At 37.6% G+C, this 18,356-nt stretch overlaps 2 protein-coding genes across 3 annotated transcripts in view; one reads left to right on the top strand and one right to left on the bottom strand.

Annotated features, from left to right (window-relative positions):
- The window catches only part of tonsl (tonsoku-like, DNA repair protein), a 317,986-nt gene that overhangs the window by 37,296 nt on the left and 262,334 nt on the right, over positions 1 to 18,356 (top strand). The gene's annotated exons all lie outside the window — the stretch shown is intronic.
- The window catches only part of stac (SH3 and cysteine rich domain), a 37,527-nt gene continuing 23,417 nt past the window's right edge, over positions 4,247 to 18,356 (bottom strand). Inside the window, exons 9-12 of one of the 2 annotated variants that reach the window (XM_023284496.3) lie at positions 15,639 to 15,736; positions 9,904 to 9,955; positions 9,126 to 9,263; positions 4,247 to 5,746 (exon numbers count right to left, since the gene is read on the bottom strand). In XM_023284496.3, the coding sequence (XP_023140264.2) occupies positions 5,648 to 5,746; positions 9,126 to 9,263; positions 9,904 to 9,955; positions 15,639 to 15,736 (387 nt within the window). In that variant the 3' untranslated portion in view covers positions 4,247 to 5,647. The remainder of the gene's footprint in view (positions 5,747 to 9,125; positions 9,264 to 9,903; positions 9,956 to 15,638; positions 15,737 to 18,356) is intronic. The other variant, XM_023284498.3, reaches the window with a different exon arrangement.

Raw genomic sequence — 18,356 nt, 5'->3', positions numbered from 1 at the left:
TTTTGCTCTTTTTGATCGTTTTATTGTCTCTTCTGTTGAATTTGATCTTCTAAAGTCTAACTGGTGTCTTTTCAAATGTTTTGTCTTTAGTTTGATTCTTCTTTAACGTTTAGTTTTGCTCTTTTCTCACCTTTTATTCTTTTCTAATGTCTGATTTGATTTCCAAATGTTTTGTCTTTTTAATGTTTAATTGCTTTTTCAAATGTTTTATCGGCTTGTTTGAGTTTCTTTTTCTTTCCCAATATTTAATGCTTCGATTAAATCTTTAAGGTTTTTCTTTTAAATGTTTTACCACCTTTTAATGTTTAATTTTCTTTTTAAATGCTTCATTGTATTTTCTGTTTAATTCCTATTTGAAGTTTTATTGTCTTTAAGATGTAATTTTCTAATTAAACATTTAATTTTTTAATTAAATGTTTTGTCTTTTTAAAGGTTTAATAATCTAATTAAATGTTTTGCATTTTTTAAAATGTTTAATATTCTTCTTGTTTAATTGTATTTTTTTAATGTTTAATTATGGAAAATATTTTATCTGTAATTTTTAATATTTGTATTTTAAAAATTTTGTTTAATTTCATAATGACATGTATTGTATCTTGTTGAATGATCTAATTCAGTATTTTGTCTGGTTAATATAATTTAATTGTATTTAATGTTTAACTAACAATTAAAAAATTAAATGTTTAATTAGAAAATTTCATCGTAAGTTTCTTAAATCTTTTTAATAATAAAACTTTTTAAAAGTTTTATTGTATTAAATTTTTTCATTTAATTTATTTTTGTTATGTAGTTTATTTCTTTAATCTTCTTTTTCTGTCAAGATTTTAACCCCAACCTTAAAAATGAAATAAACCCTTAAATCACAGTGAAAATACTTCTGTTGTCACAATCATGAGTTAGTCAATTATTCAGTTTATCAATTCAACTTTATTTGTTTAGCACCTTTTACACAGATGACAAAACTAAACAAGCAAAGAGAAAAAAAACTATGCTAAAACTATGATTAAAACTCAAAAACATTTTTTTAAAAAAGATTTAACATCATAATAAAACGTGTTCAGGGGATGGAGGGAGTTTATTGAAGTCTTCTTGGGCTCACATGGGAAATCATTTAAAATATAAACTTGAGATTCAGTCTAAGGAAACTGCAGAGCGACAGAAGAACCAACAATATCTCCTGTTTTCTCCTTTAATGAGTCGACTCTTCTTGTGCTTTCAGACCAAAGAACTACAGACTCTTCACAACCTGCTCAAACTCTTGGTACAGGACCTCACCACACGGGTCAAGAAGGTTTCCATCTCATTTCTACTCTGAAGCTCACCTTCTCCTGCTCAAACTGCTGACAAATGTTTCTGCTGCTCTAAAGTCTGGTCTCCCGAACTTCCTAAAAACTCTCAAAGTCTCTTCTGCTGCAGGTTGCTTTGTAGAACTGTTGCAGAAAACCTCACTAAACCACATGGAGGGGCCTCAAGATAGTCGTCCAAATGAAACCATACAAAAACCAAACTAGCACAACCCAAACACTAAAGTCTCCTGCAGTCTACCAGAGAACCTCTGAGAACAGAGAATCAGGACAGGAACTCTTACCTTCTGGACAACCAACGTTGGTTCTCAAACAAGAATACAGAATGTATCTGACCAAAAACCTCTAAAGACTCACTACAGCCAAGATAAAGACACAACTCAGCTGCACCAAATCCACTAATCACTACACACATTAACACCATGTGCTAACTGTGGCTAAAGAACCTCATTTACCAAGACAACTATCCAGTACAAAGCCCTAAAACACACCAAGAAACACATTAAAGATGATTTTACTGCTGGAAGCTGCAAGCCAACGCCTAAAGAACAGACTAAAGCAACAAACCCGGTTCTGTGGTGAAGAGAAGTAGAGGAAATGTTTGTCTGCAGCTAAATAAAGCAGGAAGACACTGAGCTGCTCAGGTGTTCCTGATAACACTGACCTGCTCAGGTGTTCCTGATAACACCAAGCAGCCACCTGGACAGCCAATAGGAACACAGCTTACTGGAAGGCCAGAGGGCTGGGTTAGTGAAGGAAATTTAGTTTAAAGTTGAAAACCACCTTCTGATACCTGAAATCTCTGAGTTTTCACACAAAGAATGCCTGAACATGTCAAACTGGTTCCATAGTAGAACCATCATTGTAAAAACGTCATAGTATGGTGTGTTGCTCAAAAAACATTAGGACCCGGCTGTCAGGGGACAAACATGTAAGAAACATGAGAACAGAGAGAACCCAACCAGTAGGTCACAGTTTATCATCCCCCAGTCATCTCCTGAAGTCCATATGGTGAGAGACATCAGTATCTGGTTGTTAATTTACCAGAGGATGCTTATAATCATGCTGATGTGGTCTGTACTCTACAGTATTTTAGTGACTCAATAAATGCCTAAGTTGTTTTTTTTTTTTTTAAATGCTTTTTAGTTTTTAATAAATATTTAACAGCCTATATGTAATCAATAAATGGCCTTTGCCTATCTTAAGAAAAATTCACTCAGAACTCTATGTTAACAGTACTAAATAAATCAATAAATACATGCATACACACAAAAATAAGTTAATACATTAACTGTGTTAAGATAAGATTTAGATTTTTTTTTTAAAAAGTTGTTTATGTTTTTGCAGAATCCAGTATTGCTCACTGGTTGGTCATTACATTTTGTTAGTTTGATTTCACTGTTTAAAATGATGCCACCTCTTTTCAGACAGAACCTGTGATAATAAAACAATACAAAATTTTTAGGTCCGTGTTAATAAAGCACTTAAAGCTTTAAGTATGGCTAAATGCTTTTTTCAAAATTAAATATATCACTCCTTAGGTGGTAGTGGCCCCAAGTTCAGTAAAGTTGGAAAGATATTCACAGATTCGGGCTTCCAGCATCAATAACTCGTTTGATATAGGTTGTCAAAACATAAACGGTGCCTCTTTCTCATTGTTGCAAGGCAGACAATGTGCTACAAGCCCAGTTTTATCAAAAGTAGCTGTCTTTCAAGCTACAGGAATAACATTGGTGTCTATGGAGTGAACAGGGTCCGTCTGCAATTTGCAAAACCGCTGCAACAGTAAAGAGAGACAAATATTCAATAACTTCACTCTTATACATTGTAGTGTCACTAAAATCACTGCAGCCTTCAACTGGCTCCTGTGGACAAAGTGTTTTAACAGAAATGTAAATGCTGTAATTTGATTCTTTTAATGAACCATGTAACTTGAATGGATGTGATGCTGGTGTGACCACAGTGCACACGTCTGATGTTGCTCACAGTGGTCCAAGGGACGCTCAGGGAGTTTGTGTGTTTGCTCAGACTCATGAAAAATTAGAGGGAACATTGCTTGTGACTTCATTTTTGTAGACTTTGAAAACATGCAACGCTCCTTTTACAGTCTTTCTTCCATCAGGATGGGCTCCAATAAGTACTGTACCTGCAATCAGGATTTCCGTATTGAAAGAAATGTTTTCTATAGAGACATAAACTTTTTGCAAATATTAGGAAGGGGTCACTGTCTGAAACATAAAACTTTTGCAGGATGTACTACCCCCATCCATCCATTAGCTGTAGCTGCTTTATCCCGCAGGGGGTTTGCAGCAAGGTAGGCAAGAAGGCAAGGTAACACAGAAAGACAGACCACCGCCAATGCTTACATTCACAACAGTCAATTCATTATCAGTAATGAACCTATCATGAATGTCTTTGGCCTGTGGGATGAAGCCAGGACACTCAGCGTACATGCAAACTCCACACAGAAATGCCCCACCTGCAGGTTCCAGCCCAGAACTTGCTGCATAGGATGTTCTGCCTGATTTGTCACATTTGTTTAGACCTTCCATAAAATGTAGAATTTCTAAAACTAATACATCTTGAGTTTGGATGTGATGTGAAATTTGAGACAAAGTCGTTTTAATATACAAAACTTCTCTTTGCATTATATCAGAAACTTAACTTACTGTGAAAATGGATTTGTTTTTTTTACACCCTGAATAACATGAATTACAACCCTGTTGTTTTCACTGTCAGCTAAATCACGCCACAGTGTCATAATTAGAAGATGCATTACTTTCAGGGGCTCGCTTAGATGAAGCACAATCTTATTATTGGTAGCAAATTCATGGGCATGACATGAACCAAACTCTGACAGAACTGTTAAGCATAAGTTTTAACACAATGTAGCTTTTCATCTGGATGAGAAATGCATAAAAAATGTGAAACACCACAAAAAATCAGCAGAACACATTTTAGATTATTGTAATAAAGAAGGAATTTTAATCTTGTACATACATTATGTACAATAAAGCATTCTTTGACATTCAATGAAGCCAAGTTTCAGTGAAGAGCAACCTTTGACAGATATACTATATCTACTACGATGCAACACCTTGCCGTAAATGCATTTCACTCGAATTTGAATGAGAAGTCCCATTTAGAGCTTCCTCTGCTGAGAAAGAGGTAAACCACACGAGTGACTGGGTGTAAAGTGAACAACGAGAAATGAATCATGTTCACAGGTCGTTCCCAGAAGATCAAACCAACTGTGACCATTACATCATAGAAAAACTGCCTCTGTTCCGATTATATTGTAGTTGTACCGTCTATTTCTGAGGAAACAATAATACAAAACAGGTAAAATTAAAGCAATTAATGTATTCATTAATGAAAAAAATAACCTTTTTAAGACAAGCCTTGAGAATTTCTATGCATGTAGCTCTGACTTTAGTGTTGATATCAAACTGCTGTATATTATCGTCGTCATTAAGTAAAAGACAGTGAACCTGGGGAGTGTGAGGATGTATTTGGAGGCCAATGAGGATTTTAAAAAGCCTTTGATTGTGTCTTACTCCTCTGAAAATTCTCCCTCATGTCTCTTTCTTGCTCTTGATGTGCTTTGCTGTTTCTCACCAGTTTCAGGTGGAACATATGGAAACCTTTTTTCAGTCTGTCATGGGAGTCCAATTGTACACTCGAGATTATACATGAAGTTTTTTAATAGATTAGATGTTCAGGGGAAATTAGAGGCTTGACTGTTCTTTTTGTTTTATTCTATATGCTGCTATTTGAATCAATTTTCCATCACTGTCTGATTTTAGGGATTTTGCACTCCAAAATAAGAGACTCATTTTGACTACTTTGCATTAGCTTTAACTTTTCCTTGAAATATAATATAAAGCATGATAAACTACACTATTTAAAGGAAGAATTCCATTTATGTAGTGCAGCCTTGAAAAATAAACATCCTAGCAAGCAGTTATTTCAGGCTTAAGCAGTCACTTAGCAGCCCCACTTTCAAAAATAAACGGCTTGTTGCTGAGTAAAACTAAGGGGAAAATTTTAAAAAACACATACAGGCTCTATAAATTAAATTAAATCCAGTCACACAGTGATCTCCTGTCTCCTTGCAAACAATAATCAGTTTGTCATCTCTCTCTCTGTACGAACAGGGAGACCCGCAACAAAAGTGGAGTCTTCGGTGGTAAAACCAGCACCACTTGTACAAGTTCAAACTCCAGTTTCTGAAGAGGTCACCTGCCTCATATGTAGTCGATTCCTCCTCCTTTGACCTCCAGGTGGCTGATTCTGCCTCCCCCGCCTCGCTCTCTGTCTTCATTTTTCTCTGAGCACAGGTCTCATATGATTTCCAGAACGTCGCAGGGCACGAAGCCTCTCTTCTTTCCACTCGCCACTCTGATGAAGCCGCTTCGTTCGCCCTCACTGCTCACACAGATCTGAAAACAGAAGAGAAATGTTACTTCAACGACAAAAAACAACACAATGAAAACAGTATTATCATATACACTACCATTCAAAAGTTTGGGGTCACTTAGAAATGTCCCTATTTTAGAAAGAAAAGCAGTTTTTTCAGTGACAATAACATTAAATTAATCAGAAATACAGTGTAGACATTGTTAAAGTGATAAATGACTATTCTAGCTGGAAACGGTTGATTTCTAATGGAATATCTCCATAGGGGTACAGAGGAACATTTCCAGCAACCATCACTCCTGTGTTCTAATGCTATATTGTGGTAGCTAATCATATTGAACGGCTAACTGATGATTAGAAAACCTTTGTGCAATTATGTTAGCACATGAATAGAAGTGTGAGTTTTCATGGAAAACATGAAATTGGCTGGGTGACAACAAACTTTTGAACGGTTGTGTATGTTGGCTAAAATTATTTAGAAAAGGCCCCTGCATTGTAAACTTCTGAGGTTATTTGTATGAGCTGACACTGATGTGCCGATAGTGAGTTTAGTATTAGAATACATGATGTTGATTCATCATAGCTGTAAAAATAAAATCTCTTTAGGTAATGACACTAGATACTGGATGATAATAAATATACTATGAGGTAAAATGTTTATGAAGATGCTTCCCCACATACTTTTACTTACTTGTATTCTGCAGCTGCGTTTCATTTTAAGGTTCCCTCATTTTAAAATATGTCACACCCACTTAACCCCCTGAACCTAAAAACCAGCTGGAAAGTTTCAGAGACATTTAAGAAAAAAACAATTGCACCATTTATCAGAGTCTGACACATTAAAAACAGAACAAATTGTTGGATTTTCAACTCCCCAGTGTGATGGGTGGTTATGCTGTCTCATTCAAAGATTTACCAAAAAATTAATAATTTCCTTCAACCAAGTTCAGTAAAAAAAAAAAAAAAAAAAATTCAAACTGTTGTGGTTTATGGTGCAGCTCAGAAGCTATGAATGACTCAGCAGTGACCAACAGCCGTGTGACAAAAATTCAGGGAATTTTCAACAGCACTGCAGACTGTGTTTACACAGAGCAGATAAGAGGCAAGTATGGATGTACGTAATAAAATATCTAAGAAAGTTGAGTATGTTTTGTTTCCATTACTGGTAACACTTGAGGACATTTGGGAAAATGTTGTGCCTGTTGATTCCAGGCTTTCCATGTGCGTGCGTAAGTTAAATAATCAAAGAAATTCAGCTTTTTCTTTCATCCCCTTTCTTTATTTCTTGCTATTTCTGGCATTATATAACTTTGTTATACTGCATAAAAGTGTTTCTGAGTTCTCTCTACTTCCAGCCATGGTAATGCTGCTTCCATAGAGAAGAAGGACTTTATTTTGAATTAAAAAATAAACCAACAGTGACTAAAAATTGTAACAGGAGCAAAAAACACCCAGAATTGGTGATATGTTGTATTTACACCCTTTTTCAAAAATTCTCATATCGGAGAGCTTTAAAGATTATATACTATGTTTTATTTTTATCTTCAAGATTATAGTCAATTATATAGTTGATTATAGCCATATTGTGTCAGAACACACTGTGTTTGCAAGTTGTCCTAAGCTCTCCGCAACATCCCCCCCGGGTTTGTGCGACTGGAAAAGAGAGTCAGCGGGTCACAGACTCATTTTGTGTTTGGTGGTTTCATCTCCACTGGGGGTTGTTTACTTTAAGTCCCCTCAGAGTCCCTACATGCCCTGGAAAGCATTGTGGGAAAAAGAGGGCCTGATCTAAGTACAGCCATTATGCCAAAATGCTAATTTAATGCTAGCTCCCAAGACGGATCCTCTATGTGCCAACTCCAGTCGAGCTTCCCAGTGAGTAAGTGTCTGCGAGTGAAGAGTCGCTGGAGGTAAGAGGCGACGTGGGAGTTACAGAAGGGTAATAAGGTGGTGAAAGAGCTGCTGGATAATGTGGATCTGATGTACTTGAATGGCTGGGGTGTGATGATGATTTAGATACAGGTGTAATGTGGAAATTTTATGTCCGTGATAAAGGTCACCCCTTCCCCAACCCACGACGAAGATCTCTGCTTCAGCCACACTAATGTTTGGTCTGGCTCCTTATACTAAAAGCAAGATTAATCCTCCATGTGTTTTGTCTTTCCAGCTGCTAAAACACGCAGTTAACCCAAACAAGAATATCACTACTTTCCTTGAGAAAATTAGTCATGCTTCATTTTTCCCCACACATTTTTAAGTAAATCTAGCAGTTGTTTTTCCAACATGTAGATTTTTCTCGTCCTTTAGAATACACATATTCCTTTAAAAGAAAGTTACCGTTAGCAGTAATGCAGTAAAAGTCCAAAATTGACCTCAAGAGAACCTACAACAAAACCTGACTTTAATTCTCAAAAAAATGTGAGGATAATGACGCCTTGTCCAGAATGCAGTCGACCCAAACAGACCCTAATAGAGAGCCTGAGCAGTGACAGCAGCATGAAGCTCAGTCAATTAACAAGCAGCTGTGATTTATAAAAGTAAAATTTGATTTTTAAATAAGTGAGTCTCCTTGAATCACGGCACTTGATCTGATTAGAGTATAATTTAAAACCCAGCCTGATTCAAGTGTGGTTCAGGTCTCAGTTCATGGAAATCTACATTGCATCCCCTTAAAGAATGGGTCATAAGGATTCCACTGTATCAGGATCGTTTCATTTTTGTACAAAAAATATGTTGTAATAAAATCATTTAAAGATGTCATAAACACACACACACAGATATCTATAACATGTTTTATACACAGTAGTCTGACCCACATGATGTAGACTGTGAGTATGAGTCTGTCATTGGCCACTGGTCTGCCGTTTAACTTTCTCCTCCCCTTCTGCTGTCAGCATGTTAGATAAATAACATAATTTAGCCATCTTAATGACAGTGCTAGCCTCCCTGCCTGCAAATGTTCCAAAACATCACTATTTTGAGGGGACACCATTGCTGCATCCTGGGCTTAGTTCCGCCCAATACGATTGTGATTGGTGTATTAAAGTACAAGTAAGCCAGTGTTTTTATTTTCCTATAGCAGCATTATAAGGAGATACAGCTGGATCACTCTGTGTGTGCAGAATGGCCTGACTATGCTAGACTAGAATCACAGTAGCTGCATTTGAATGATCGCTCTGTTGTTCTGCTGACTGGCTAAAACCATTTAAAATGTCTTAAACAATAGAACAATAGTACATTAACAAGAAGAAAAGCCAGTAGAAGGACACAGATAGTGACAACTCATAACAATGTAGCCAAAAAAAGGATATAAGGCTTTTGATCTAACAGCAACAAACACGTTAGATTCATTCACTCGTTATTATTGTCATTACAGAGGATACATCCATGATCCTAGAGTACCTGTCCTTCCTTCAGGGTGATCTGGCCTTGTTCCTTGCAGCCGATGAACGTCCTGTTACACCTGAATACTTGATCTCCAGCTCGCAGCTGATGAGCAAAGGCTGCTGGGAAGAAACCGATCCTGTCCTCAATTACCCCCTGAAAAAAAACAAAACAAAACATGACAACAGCTGACACATAAGAGGACGGCAAACCCAACATTTTCATACACGATTGGATTAAAACCTTGACTAAAGAGAGCAGGGGTTTTGTTACTGTTACTGTAAATACACCTGTACAACGTGCTGTTGTAAATTCTACAGAAGTACCTGCTGCATACAGTATATACATGTGTTTACATAGAACTCATATACACTGTATGCATATGTTACATCAGGTGCTAATGTTTGTGTCTTGACTTGGCTTCTGTTGTTCAAAGACCAAACGGGCCAGATGTCGGTGTTTATCTACAGCCTGCAGAGAACAACCGCGTTAAAATGCATGATGAGTTTCTTCATGGTCTGGTGGCAACAGGCTGCCTCTGCGCAGTCACGTTTTGGCCCTTTTGTCTCCCTAATTTATCCGTCATGCACTGGTGTCCTGACTTGACCTGTTTCCTTGCTTTTGTAATTGATGGCTCTACTTTCTGTAATTTGTCAGTTCATTTCTTTAATGTCCCTGTTTTGGAACAAAAACCCAAGAAAATATGCAAATGTATCACAAAACAACTCCAAGATCAGCATCTTGAAAAGTCGGTTGTGCTCACTACTTTAAAGTAATTTGTTGGTTTCGCACCTACCTTCCACCAGTCGTCATTGGAGTCGTCAGCCAATAAGATCCTGTCTCCTGCTCTGTAATACACAAAAACATATATAAAACAGATTAAAACAAAGGAAGAATTACTCAAAGAGGGGTTTCTCTTCGATATGCACAAAAATAAAGGTTTTAAAATAGTTCTTAAGAAGGATCTCTGGTCCTTCTGAAGCGGCATCACCAACTGAAGAACCTCTTTAATCAACGGATGGTTCTTCAAGTGCTTTAAGTGCTTCTATTAAAGAAAATCATCATTTTTACCTGAGTTATTTGGTTTAGTGGCAGGTTATAGCATAAAATTAGAGCTGCAACTAACACTTGTTTTCATTATCGATAGTCTGCAGATTATTTTCTCTATTAATTGTAGTAGTTGTAATAGTAAGAAATGCTCCCAAATCCCAATTAGGAAGCTTGTCATATGTTGTTCTGTCAGTCCACAATCTAAAATATTCTACGTATTATAATGCATACACAATTTTACATTTGATCTCTTTGCTTAAAAGTTGCTTAAACAATTATTAAGTTCTGTTATCGAAGTGGAAGCTGTTGGATGGACCAAGAACTATCTGAGAAATGGTTCTTAAAGGGCTTTTTTTTTTTTTTTTTTTTTTTTTTTAAAGAAAATAGAAAAAAAAGGGGCTTTTGAGGGCAATTTATGGTGCCTAAAGGACCACTTTAGATGGTTCTTTGAGGCATGTTTGGGGGTCTTATGGAGAACCCGCTGAAGAAATTATTGTTTAAAGGACATCTTGCCACAAGGTTCTGTGTCACACAAAAATTATTTCTGTACGGTATTATTGTAAGGAATCATGGTTCCAGTTAACACCTTTATTTTTCTGACTGCATGAACAAAAAAATGTATTAGCTTCCTATGAATCTCTTTCCATGTTGCAGTAAACAAAATCTCCACTAACAGTTGTCATTTCAACAGTTGTCAGCTGGAAATTCTCAACGTACTTTTACCTATTTCTATATGAAATCAAAGACTCATTGTTTCAAGAGCAAACTTGAAGGTGAAGTACGCAATTCTCAGGGCAGAATTTCTTCCACAATTGAGGCTACTAGATAAGAGAGACGGTGGCTTTGTAGCTGCTCTAACGCTTTGGAAATGCTTCCTTCTTTCAATCCAGTGTTGATCATCCATTGACACTTTTAAGAAAACTCTGAAGACACACGTTTTCAAAAGCTTTCGGTTGCATTTAGTGGTCTTAATATGTTAGTATTAGACGCTATTTTATTTTAGAATTTGATCTTAGAGGTAGCTATGTTGCTTTGTACCGTTTTTAATATTTTATCTTTATCCTATTTTGTTTTACAAATGGATTTAGAAATTAGTTTGATCTGATAAGCCAACACATTTTTTTGGTCAAATTAATTAAATACAGTATTTCTTTACTGTGCGCTAGCTGTCTGTTCTGTGAGAAAAATACAAATCTGGTGTTTCTACACAGTGCTGGCTCCGTGAAAGGGGAAACAAACTGTAAAGTGGCTTGAACCAATCCACACAACCAGATTCCAGGGTGCACTGTGCACATTCCTGCATGTGCACAAGACGTGGGGAACTCGATGCAGTTGTGTCTCCAGAATTGCTGATTTCACCTACTAAGACATAAATCCACCACTGTAAAAAAAAGTGCATTTACCAGATGGCCAAGGCTGAGCAAACAATGTGTACTATACTAAGGACATTATATTAGTACATTTAGGATGCATATATTGTATAGCCAAGCTGAGCAGAAGGTGCTCTCACTTCTAAATGACACTTGATAAACCCTAATTCTGTTTGCTGTAAGCAGTTCCCCTTTATCCAGGAAGTGCGTGATTCATTGTATCCTATCACTGCATGTGCTGTAATTACAAACATCTGTTCAAAGCCGTCAGCTAAATTTGACCAATAAAACTCAAAAGGACCAGCGCAGTTGAGCCAAATGTTGGTCTACGTAATCTTCCCTTCTCGTCCTCTTGTGGTTCGGTTACAAGACTTGCTGCCCTTTGCTTCGCTAATAATCAGCGTGACTCAGAACACACTGTTTAATGTAGGTGAGAAAATCAAAGCACCTGACGTTGTAAAATCTTGTGAAGTGATGAAAACAAGCCAAATGTTCCCGTTGGAAGAACAGGAAGTGCACCGAGTGAGTCTCTACACCAAATACTGTGTTGAAATCTATCTAAATATGAAAAAGTGAGAAAATCAAACAACTAAAAAGAGATGTGGGTTTTCTGAAGCTGATATTTTAAAAAAGCAGAACTCATCATCATTACAATCACTACATCCAAAGTAATCATATAATCAGAGCATGTGGCGGCGAGTGAAATTAATCACAAACCGGATTTTCTCCCTTTAAACGAAAATGGAACCTTTTGATTAAGGATTCCATTTTTTCTCTCAGATTCACTCGATGTGTTTGTGTTTGATGTGTTGATTACTGCCTGCAGTCAGTCTCAGAGGAGGAAAAAGCCTTGATGTAGACTTTCATAAGAGGGGAAATTTGAAATAAAGGTATTGCTGGACAGGGAGTCTTTGAGGAAGAAGTCAGTAAATTACAAATGAAGTCTGACAAGTGAGGTTTTTCCTCTACCAAAGAGAGAGGAAGGACTCATGAGTGTATCTGTGTGTGTTGAAAAGAGAGGGAGAGATCAAGTGCGCTCTTATCCTTAAATCCTCGAAAGATTTCAGCGAGAACCTGGAACAAATGGCTACTTATGCTGAAGGACTGTTCATGATGGATGTTCCCGTTCCTGAGGGCCTTCTTCAAAGTCTGTTGCAGATGCTGCTCTACCAATCACGGTTAAGACAGGGAACAAAATCTGGACACTGAGTCGCAGATTGCAATAAGTCTTGAGTTAATAAGACAGGCCAGACAGGCTTTAAATTACTGTTGCAATATTTGTGCATGAAAATCACTGTCTGCTAATGATGTTATAACATTCCTCATATAACTTAATTATTTCACAAATTAATTTAAGCTTGTGCATATGCTGGATTGATGGGCAGTAACAGCTTTTTACAGCAAGGAAAACACAGGTGCACAACTCTCTGCCAGTTAAAATGAAAGCATGGTTAGCAGTTGAATAGTCAAATAATGGATAAATGTCTTTTTCTCAACAGTTTTCCTTGACCTCGATGGAAAACATCAAGAAAAGATGTGAAGGAGAATTCATAAGGATTTAGAAAAAAGACAATCAGACGGTACTTAGCCTTTTATTTTGTAAAGGTGCGACTGTGCATCCTGTGCTGCATGATATAAGGAAATCATGAAAAAAGCACATTTCCTTAGCATTTACAGAACTCCAGCTCATATCAAGGCCGAGTCATTCCACCTCAATTCAACAAATATTCAAAAAAGTTGATGCCTGACCATCTTGTATTTGTCTGACGTTTTTTTCTCTGCATATTTATGTAATTAAGCAAGATGTGTAAAATCTAGGGTCACAAGTAACATTCATTTTTGAGTAAAACATTCGATTTTTGAGCTGTTGTCTTCACGTCCATATGTGAAGCAATGAAGTGCCGGTTTGTATTATTCTATCAAAGCAGGGTTGTGTACATATCAATAAACCTGCAAAATGTCAGGACTCTACAGTTACAACACCTCAAACGTTGCTCCACAGATCGATGTGAAGAAAACGATGCAAAAATCGACACGACCCCACCCCTCTTTAACAATTTTTGGCTCAGAAAGTAATGTTATGATCACAGATTTTAAACACGGTCAACTCAATCAATATTCACCATTTTAAAAAGAATGAGGCTAGATCACGCGGCTGCAACTTGGATACCCCTGTGTCATATTACCCAGTTAGGAAACCTTCCTAAGCTTCACAAACTATTGGACTCCACCTTGTGTGTCAGTTCTGGCTGCAGACCAATCAGTGTCACATGAGGTGATGGTTTTACTTAGTGGCTAATTGCAGCCAAACACCTCCGGACATCAACGATTGAACTCACAGAATGCGTTCGAAATCTGTCACACTATGCTACCAAGTGCACTGCATTTATTTTTCTGTGTTGGAATTCTTTGTGCTGGCTGTTGGCTGTATGTGCAGCAGGAAGGTTAAATCTTCTCAGGGCCTTTCACACAGTAAGATCAAGACCATGCAATATTATACTCAAGATAAATTATATAAGAGAGAAACCCTGCAAATCCAGACGTCCGACATTAAGCAGGCACTCTGGCAGCAGTGGGAAGAAAAACCTCCCTTTTAACCCTCTGAAGCCCAAAACCAAGCAGAAAGGCCTTTTATCTTCAAACAAATTTCCAAAAGAACGCCATTAATCAGCTAAAAACCGACACAGCACACAGCTAGCTGAAGCAGCTGGAAACTAAATGTAGCTTTGCTCTGAAGTTGTTTGTAGTGATGTTGAGCCTTATGACATAAATATGAACGTCTGCTACCAAGCTACTCTCTTGGGTCACGTCAGTACTGCAGTTTGAATGCTATATTTGGCTATAAAGCCCAATTTAAATGCTCCTCCTCGAGATGTCATGCAACATTTTGATACTTTAAACACATTTCACAAATGCATGTACTTCAATTTTTCTCACATTTTAAATAAAGAACTTGTATTTTGGTGGTTTACTATTACTACTCTCAGAAGAGACTGAAAACTTTTTCCATCACTAGTGGCTTCTACATTTGTTCCTCATTTTAGAGCAAAGTGTGATTTTGTGCAGCAGCAGGTCTCTTCAGCCCATCTTCTAAATTACGCAGGTACCTACTTCCATGAAAAATGTCTCATCATTTCAACCGCAATAAATCTAGTAAAACCAGCATATCCCATCTTTGTCACTGGCACACTGTCAGAGCCTCGTGGGGGATATAAATGGTCTCATGAAATTTCCAAAGACTGTCGATCTCTCTCAGGCTAAATCTAAAAAGACACGTGGCCGACTCTATATTAATAGACATCTGCGGCACACACAGGTACCATTAATGAGGCCACTCCAGAGTAATAAGTCTTTGAGGAGCATTACCTAAAAAGAGGACACTAATTAGTTCCTGCTGACACTCCATTCTAGTATATTGTAACCTTTGCTGCTCTGACTGCAGTAATTATATCAGGTAAATGGAGAAAAGATATAGACAAGAAGCAGGCAACCTCTTTGCAATTTCTTTGTATGTGAAAAGAAAATTTTTAAAAAATGTTTTCTAAAACATAAATTACAGATTTTCTTATTATTGCAATTACAAAAGGCAACAGGACAAGTGACAAGAATCAATTAATAAATAATGAGGCAGTTAATCAGTATATTATAATTATAGTATTAATTATCTGAGTAAGATGCAAAAAGTAGTTGTCTAAATAATTACAACTAATTATCATCATTACAAAGTGTAATATCTAGGAGCTGCAACTGGAGCAGATTGGTTTCAAAGATGAAATGAGCCGAGTAACTTGTTGTGCTTTACATTTTGCCTTGTAGGTGACCTTTGGGGACAAAAATGCATGTTTGAATCAGTAAGAGTTGGATCCAATTTGTGTTGTTCAGAAGATTTAAATCCAATTTCACGAAAGAAGTGAGCTTACAGTATGTGAGACTCAGCCTCTGTTTACTTCTCAGAAAAATGCATCAAAAGAAATTATTACAGGCCTGTCACAGTCAATCAGCTGGTGATATTTCATCTGCAGTTCCAGGCCAGGTGCTGTGCTGGGTAATGACAGTTGTATTTTTTGTATTAGAGTGTCATGTGTGTAAAAGTGCACATGGGAGAACCAACCTTATCTCCAAGTCGTGGCTCTCTTGGGCTGCGAAGCCATACAAGGCCACATAGGTGTTGAGCTTGAGGACATCTTTCTCTATCTGGCTCTGCTCCAACTAAACAACAAACACACACAAAACACATCAGCTCCTGCAAACACACAAATGCAAAGTCCAAGACTATATTCTCTATTGTCGCTATTCTCAGTCGCATCTTAAAACAGCATTTTTTTGGCATTCACCTCAGCAGGAGAAGCCCTTGTTTACAGCACAGTGACAGAGGAGCTGCTTAAGTTGTTCTGCAATCTGTTCTCTTTAATCCGCCGTCAACATGAGTGGGAGAAGCAGGATCAGGTTTTCGTGAATGCTTGGGAAGTTAAGACAGCACAGGGCTGTGGGTGGAGAGGAAGATCTCAGTGAAGTGTTAGCACAATTAGCAGGGAGATATGCCGCCATTCTGGTGCTATTCGCACCTGCTCAGAAAACTGGTGGGTGCATTTTTCCAGTTTCATCATCCAATACCTTGAGTCTGAATCCTGCATGCTGTGACCCTGAAATCCATCCAAATGATACTGTGTCTCCTGTCTGCATGGCAACAGGAGGGAAAGTGCTAAAAGATTTGACAGTAACTTGTTTTTAGGACACTGTTGGCTGTTTTGGTGCAAGAGTAGAGTTTTCCATCTTCATGGCGCTGTATAGTAATGAAGAGTAGTGTTCCTGGTCCTCTGTGGCTCCCCGAGCGTCACCCACGTGGACTGGAAATGTAGCTGATGGATGAGTTGAGTTAACAGAGGCCACAAGGCAAACTGCCTCTGTGGCCTCTGGGCGAAAATAACAGCACCGAGCAGTGGCGATCCATTACAGCTAACTATGAGCTGCTCGCTCGCCTTGAGAGGCTGCTGATGCCGTGGCAGCCTGGAACAGGAGATGAGAGGTTGGGCTGGCCAAGATAACAGCCTCCTTTGTACTGAGTTATCAAAAAGAAGAAAGAATTCGAAGTGAAGGACGTTGTGGTGAAGGGAAAATGGAAGAGCAGTGTGCATTTCTTTAAATCTACAACGGGAGATTTTTTTATTCACTTGGAGGCACCACAGCAACCTCTGAACAGACTGACATCCTGTATTATTACCTTTTGTAGTTCACATTTTAGGCAAACATTTGTGTTTTCACACATCCAGCAGTTACTGGGCCACATTATCATTAACCCTCTGAACTCAGCAATTTTTGCTATTGTCACATTTTTACTCACTGTATTGCACTTTAATGAAAACAGACGTACCACTGTTAGAAAAAAAGAGTGGTCCAGCATGTCTTTCGTGCCATATGACACAGTAATGCCATAAAGCATAAAAAAGAAAGCTGAATTTCTCTGATTATGTATTTTACAAAAAAAATAGAAATAAAAATGGCATTTTTCCAAGTACTCAAAGATGTTTCCCACACTGCAAGAAAAAAAAGTGGCTCTACATAATATGGCATTATACTACGAACATTTATAATTTATTTCAATTTGTGGTGTAACGATCAAGTTCTGTTTTTTTTTTGGTTTTTTTGCCAGAATCTGATACAAGTAATTTAAAATGTATTATCTACCAATGCTGTCCAAATCCAATACCATTATCAGAGAAATTACTTAGTTAAAGAACATTAAAAAAGTCAATTCAATGTGTATGTTTCACAATGAATAGCTGAACAGGAATGCATTAAAAAAAGATCACTCCTATAGGGCATTGTCTAAAATGTTGAGTTGAGAGGGTAGCATTTACAGAGGCTCCACAAACTCCAAAACAAGGTGAGAGCCTGTATTGTTTGCATGTTTGTCAGAAACTGTGTTGTAGATTAGCTGTAGTACCTGGTTGTACCACCAGATAGGGCCTCTTACTGTCTACTACTGCAGCAACAAGTGGAGGTGGTCACTGGACCAGGAGAAGCTCTGTGTTGGCAAGCAGAGAGTACTGCGGTGGTTTAGCTAGCAATGGGCACCATGACACCACCAAGACTTCTGTGACAAAAATTACTGATACAGTTTGCATCCTTAGTGTCCTGCTACAAATTTCGCTCTCAATTTATGACATCTGTGCGATAGTAGACATAAGCAAAGAATCAAGCTTAGGGTTTGTGCTCAACAAAGCCAGCACTGATCAGTTAAAAAATGCCTTGACTGGCCTCCCTAGTTTCCATATTTTTCTCTGCTTTGTGTTAACACATTCTACATCCAGTGATTTTAAAAAAACGTTTAGCCCTGTTTGGGTCTCTACACTTTGCAAGGTTGATATCTGGCTCTAACTTTGCCTGATATTTGGTGCTGGTTGGGTAAATAACCATTTAATTCCATTAAACAGCTGCCTGCAGGTAAGAGATCAAATCATTAAAGCTTCAGGTCAGAAAAAAAACAAAACAATGAGCTGAAAGATACTAAAGCAGTTCACAGATCTGAAGGCAACTGCAAAACCATTATATAAAACAAATAAATATCTTGTTGTTCAAGCCACTGTTGATATAATATATAAAACTATTTACTAGTGCAGCTATAAGAGATCATTTTCCCTTTGTCCCCTAGAAAAAGAAAGTAATGCATTGTATGTGTCCATCAGCAGGAGAAGAAAAGTCTGCTTGGAATAAACAGAAGCCATCACAGATGAGCAGAAAAGTGAAAAGAGCGTCATCTCATAAAATCAAACTTTCCAAACAGAGAATCCAAGCAGAAAGAAATCACAGCGTGCATCAGACTATTTTA

This window comes from Amphiprion ocellaris, chromosome 20 (genome assembly GCF_022539595.1).
Source record: "Amphiprion ocellaris isolate individual 3 ecotype Okinawa chromosome 20, ASM2253959v1, whole genome shotgun sequence".
Taxonomy (NCBI): domain Eukaryota; kingdom Metazoa; phylum Chordata; class Actinopteri; family Pomacentridae; genus Amphiprion; species Amphiprion ocellaris.
Note: the sequence above shows the minus strand (reverse complement) of the source record. Positions and strands in the feature narration are given on the sequence as shown.